Source organism: Nestor notabilis, unplaced genomic scaffold, assembly GCF_000696875.1.
Source record: "Nestor notabilis isolate BGI_N333 unplaced genomic scaffold, ASM69687v1 scaffold2433, whole genome shotgun sequence".
Classification (NCBI taxonomy): Eukaryota; Metazoa; Chordata; class Aves; order Psittaciformes; family Psittacidae; genus Nestor; species Nestor notabilis.
In genome coordinates this window covers 76,353-82,352 of record NW_009921310.1, presented here as the reverse complement: position 1 = coordinate 82,352, position 6,000 = coordinate 76,353, and the positions used below count along the sequence as shown (strand labels likewise).

At 36.0% G+C, this 6,000-nt stretch overlaps 1 protein-coding gene across 1 annotated transcript in view; it reads left to right on the top strand.

Moving 5' to 3' along the window:
- Window positions 1-6,000, top strand: part of LOC104403053 (titin-like) — a gene marked incomplete at its 3' end in the record, with an annotated part of 88,968 nt that overhangs the window by 7,253 nt on the left and 75,715 nt on the right. The window contains exons 4-10 of the mRNA XM_010011086.1: window positions 106-393; window positions 1,123-1,211; window positions 1,302-1,546; window positions 3,189-3,465; window positions 3,698-3,850; window positions 4,308-4,427; window positions 5,365-5,502. Of these exons, the coding sequence (XP_010009388.1) occupies window positions 106-393; window positions 1,123-1,211; window positions 1,302-1,546; window positions 3,189-3,465; window positions 3,698-3,850; window positions 4,308-4,427; window positions 5,365-5,502 (1,310 nt within the window). The remainder of the gene's footprint in view (window positions 1-105; window positions 394-1,122; window positions 1,212-1,301; window positions 1,547-3,188; window positions 3,466-3,697; window positions 3,851-4,307; window positions 4,428-5,364; window positions 5,503-6,000) is intronic.

Here is a 6,000-nt window from a genome sequence, read left to right as displayed (position 1 = left end):
GGGAAAGAGACTTTATGCAATTCTACCAATGAAAATATCTAGCCCATAAAGTTCTTTTTAACAGACGTTATTGCTTTTCTATTTATTTCTTCAATAAAACTGTAGCTGGAACAGCACCACCAAACTTTTCACAACGACTACAGAGCATGACTGCAAGACAGGGAAGTCAAGTTCGACTTGATGTGAGAGTGACTGGAATCCCTACACCTGTGGTGAAGTTTTATCGGGATGGAGTAGAAATCCAAAGCTCCCCCGATTTTCAAATTATTCAAGAAGGAGACCTTTACAGCTTAATAATTGCAGAAGCATATCCTGAAGACTCCGGTACCTATTCAGTAAATGCCACAAATAATGTGGGACGTGCTACTTCAACAGCTGAATTGCTAATTCAAGGTAACGGAGGTGGAGTTGCAAGTGATGAAAATAAGAGATCATTCATTGTTTTAATGTACAATATGCACCACTTCATCAAAGTTATATCAACATGATAATTCATAACTTCTTTCTCAAGAGTTATTAACTTGCTGTGAAAAAATGTTTTGGTGACATTTTTGTCTGAGAATTTAAAAGGAGCTTTTCTCCAGAATGGGTCGTCTTTAAACTGAGGATTCAGTGGGTAGGATGCTCCACTGAGGATACTTTCAGTTGTTCTCATTTTGTTCTGTAGATTTCTCAAAGCTGTATTTGTAAGCTGGCTTTGATAGAATAGATATATATTAGACTGCATAACTGTACATGGTCTTGTAAATGAGGCTGGTAAGGATGAAGACAGTTCTTAGAGAATTGTAGCAGTGAATCATTCTACCCAGAGCAGTCTTGCTTGGATTTCAACTCAGTCAGGCTTCCAGAATGTGTAGTTATCTGAGATCCAGGACTGTTTTGATTTGTTTTGTTTATTTGTTTGTTTTTCTAATGACAGAGTAATGCAGAAATATTATTACAACTGTTTTCATAATTATCTGTCTATAGATACTGCAGGAAAAACACATGGTTGCTCAATTATTTTCTCTGTTGTTTATATAAATTTGTATACAAATGAAATTGATCATTCATTTATTTCTGCAACTGCTTGTTGTTTCTTGCCATCTGCAATTCTCCTGACCATGTTTTCTCTTCCAAAAGGCGAGGAAGAAGCCGTTCCTGCTAAAAAGACAAAGACAATTGTTTCGACTGCTCAGATTTCACAAACAAGACAAGCCAGAATTGAAAAGGTATGTTTTTCAAAAACAAAGCAGATAAGGTTAAAATATGGGTGATGACTTCTACAGTACCTCAGACTTGTTTTCTTGATTTCGCTGTAGAAGACTGAAGCCCACTTTGATGCCAGATCACTTACAAGTATTGAAATGGTCATAGAAGGTGCGGCAGCCCAACAGCTCCCACATAAGGCACCGCCACGAATGATTCCTAGACCTACATCAAAATCACCAACCCCACCAGTAATTGCTGCAAAAGCACAAATGGCACGACAGCAATCACCATCACCTGTTAGACAATCACCATCACCTGTAAGACATGTCAGAGCACCAACACCCTCACCAGTAAGGTAAAGTTTTTCAAACAAGATTGCTTTTTGAATCAACTTTAACACACAGAAGTAATACTGTAAAGTATCACACAGTGTAAAATGAAAGAATGCACTGCCTTAATACTAACTGTGTTTATTCTGATGGTGAGCTATAATGTGCTATATTTGTCACTGCAATAGAAGGGTGTGCATATATCCCATACGGAAGAAAATCCTTTAGAGAGTAAATTCAATTTGATTGCTCTACAGACAGCTCAAATAGCACTCAAAGCTTCAAGTTCATGGTGAAAGAGAAGAAAACAGTAAAGCGGTCGGTCCTTGATTATTTTAAATGAACAGGAAAAAGAACAATGACACTCTGATGAGTGGCAAGCAGAATGGTAAGAACACATTCTATGTGTATGCAGAATTAATGTTTTAAAGTAGGCAAGGTAAATACAGTTATGGAAAATTGATGTTTAGCTCTGCTGTGTAAAGGGTCTTAGAGGGAAAGTGAGTGCTATGAAGAGCAGGGCTCATGGTCTGGGAACCCCCAGGAGGTGTGTGCTGAGAAAGCAGGTAAGGAGAAAACTGCTTTGGAAGTCCTGCAGTTTCAGCACCCTGAAAGGAATGTCTCCAAGCTGAGTGCTCAGAAAAGCCCCATTTAAGTTGTCAGAGTTAGGTATGCTGGTGAACTTTGCCCCATTGAGAATAACTTGCAAGTACAGGAGGAAATGTAACAAGCTGCATAGATGAAAGAATAATTCAATAGTGCCATCTAGAGTGTGTATGGAACTAGAAGCTTGTACTCCACTGCTTGTCAAACCACTTTTAGACGTACAACAAATTAGAAAATAAATCCAAATATTAATATGATGCTGCTGCCCCCTACTGCTGCAATATGTTAATGTTCTCTGGGAAATACAGTATAAAAGGATTCATCTCAAAGAAAATGTAAGTTAGAAAGATTATTAAATAATTTTGAAAAATGCTTTCAAACTATCTATTAGGATTGGGACCAAATTTTTTGGAATATCAAAATTGAGAAACTAGCACTTTCTAAGTGGCTGCCAGTTATTGTTGGAGAAATTTTAAATGTAAGTATGGGAAAAAATATAGATCAGAATCTTGCTTGCAGTCTGAACACATGAATGGATGACACATAGAAATGAGATGTGGTGCAGCAGTACGTAAGGTTATGTTGTTGCTAGGTGGTTTTTTTTACAAAAAGCAGTTACTCTAATCATTTTGTCTCTCTACAGAGACTGGACCACAAATGTAATATGTAATACTCACAGTCTGTAAGCCATTTGTTTTATTCCTATTAGAAGAATTAGAATAGAGCAAATGGAAACTAATATTTTTTTTTATATATATGTATATAAAAAATATGTGTACTTGAGCGAAATGCCCTTCAAATTTGCCCTTATTTCTTTTCGGGAACGTAACTAAGCTACTATGAAGATGTGTTACAGTTATGAGTATGACAGAAACACACATTAAGCATAATGTTAAAATCATATAAGTGTAATTTGCAAGTAGAACACCTCAAAAACTTTTGTAAAATCAAACTAGTGAAGATATCCTAAATGGAGGGTGAATTCAAATTCAGGCTGAAATTATTTGTATAACTGTTGTATGACACTACATTAATTACATTAATACTTTATTTTTATATTAGGTCAGTTTCTCCTGCTGGAAGAATCTCCACCTCGCCTATTAGACCAGTGAAATCTCCATCTCCAATCCGTAAAACACATGTAGTGACAACAGCTGGGGCTGAAGTCCTTCCTCCTTGGAAGCAGGAAGGATATACTGCAACCACAGAAGCCCAGATGAAGGAAACAAGAGTATCTACAAGTGCTACCCAAATAAGAACTGAAGAAAGATGGGAAGGGAGATACGGGGTCCAAGAAGAAGTTACCACTAGTGGTGAGGTTGCGGCTGGTGCTAGAGAGGTAAAGTCTATCTTTTGAAACAGCGTTGGATTTGTTCTATGTGTGGACTTTCCACTGCTGAATAGATCTGCTAAATAGAAGGCTGTGTATAAAAACGTGTGTGTACCTGCTGTTGACAGTTCTGCTGCAAATATTTAAATGCTTCTTTGCAACATTCTCTGTACTTGATTTTTGTGCTTCTTCAGAGTGTATGCAAAACATAAAAAAACGTCTTTTGATGTGACTAATATAGGTGAGAAAGGACAGTGAAAAAACAGCAGCTGTTGCTACGGTTGTTGCTGCTGTGGATCAAGCCATGGTGAGAGAACCAGCTCCAAGTGTTGTAGAGCAAACTGCTAAAAGAACAGCAATGACCGCAGTCCACGTTCAACCTGTTCAGGAGCAGGTAGAAACAGAGCACAGGCATTCTATGGTTTCCCCTTTATCCCTTCATTCAACATGCAAACAAGGCATGATTGACTGTGAGGAATTAACAAGACATTACCCAGTGCACCACAAAAGCATGACTGTAAAGGAATGCTCATGGATCACTTTTCCCATCCCTTTCCATCATAGCAGGATTGAACTAGTTATTCTTAAACTGTTTTTAAGTTTAAGAATGCTTTCTATGAAGGTGATCCTGTATTCTCCCTTGTCATCTATTCCCTAACGTTATTCTTACACTGATGGAGTTTTCCCTCTAATACCTCATTTACGATTTCCGCACTAGGTATAAAATAATTCTCCCTTAGTGTTTTTCCTTCACTTACACTCTTCTCTACTTTCTTCTCTTCTTTTGATGATCAAGTTGTTAAAATTAATTTTAAGGCTTTTTTTTTTTTGTTTGTTGCTATAAAAATCAGATGAGAAAGGAGGCAACAGTAGTAATTACCAGTGACAAAGCCACAAAACAAACAGTAATATCGAGAACTAGAGAAGAAATTGTTACTTCAGAAGAACAAAGGCACATCTCCCATGAAAAGGTGAATACAGATGTTACCTGTGATTGTCATACTCTGTTCAAGAATCTAAGTCTCATCAAAGGACAAGCCTATGAACAAGAAAAGTTACATATCATAATACTATTTTTTCCTCCTCATAGATGTTCACTGTTCTAGTTTACATTGCTATCATTCTCGTGTCTCTCCTTGATGATGATTCCTTTTTTATTTCACTTCCATTAATACCTAAGGATGTGATAGCTAAACTTGAAAAACATTAACCTAGAAAAAGAAATCTATTTTTTATATACTGTATAGTGGGTTTTTTTCTCTGATTTTTTTACTAAGCTTGCTATTTGTAGCCTGCTTTGTATGTTGGCAGCACAGTGGGTCAGAAAAAGGAGCAAAAACTCATTCTGCATTGAAATCAATTTTGGAAATACTGATCCAGATTAATTTAGCATGCGTTTTATCAGACAAGCGTGATTTAATGGAAGACCAGCTTTTACAGAGAAATATTACATCTGCATTCTAGCAGAATTGCATGAGGAATGAAGTGTAACCTATGTTTAAGGTACTGAGAAATAGAAATCCACCTTTGAAAAAAATTACATGTTTGTGTGCAGATTATGACTGAACTTCTTGACAAAATGAAAATTACCTAATTCTTGTTTTTAATATCCAATACTTTCTCAAACTGATTATGATGCAGGACAGTTTTTCTCTGATCAATTTTTTTTTTTTATACTGCTTTCAGTATCAAAGCAATTATTTGTGGAATGTTGTATTGTTTTTATGCTAAACGTATATATGTTTTATAAAAAAGTCTGTTTATGTTGTTATTTCTGATTTTGAAATCCAGAGTTTGACATTTTATTTCCCTTTCAGTTTTATCTTCTTTTCCAAATGTATCAAAAATCACATACTTTATATTTTTAAACAATATATCACTTAAACTTCTTTATTTATAAACATCTAGGTAAGAAAACAACCAGAGAAAACTCCAGTACCCACAGTAGTAATTGCCACAGACAAAGCCAAAGAACAAGAAAGAATATCAAGAGCTAGAGAAGAAATATCTACCAGACATGAGCAAGTGGAAATTGCTCATGAAAAGGTAAATTAATATTACAGATGTTTAACTCACTGTTATACACCAAAAATTTTATAAAACCTTATTCTTCATCCAATGTGCTACATATCTTCACTTTGCTTATTTATGAAGAGCAGATTACAAAATGAAAAGTTTATAAAACAAGGTAGTCCAGCCCAGCATCACAGGTCTAGGCCTACTCACTTCAGGGCAGGTCTGTCTACAGAGGAAGAGTGAAGCTGCTGATCCTACAGATCCTTCGAACATTATAGCTTTTATTGCCAGCGTACACAGAACTTCATCTTATCCTTAATGACCTTTGCTTTTTGTCTGAAGGTAGATTTCTGAAGATAAATTGTAAAGGTTATCTCTCATGATACGATATTTATGTGTGGAGTTTGATTTAATGAAGTTCATATTCGTCTGAGGATTGAATGCATCTGCTAGACTATATTGTGAAACCTTTGTTGGAGTAACTGATGAAATAGTTCCATCTACTGAGGGGAGCAAACACTAAGTCAG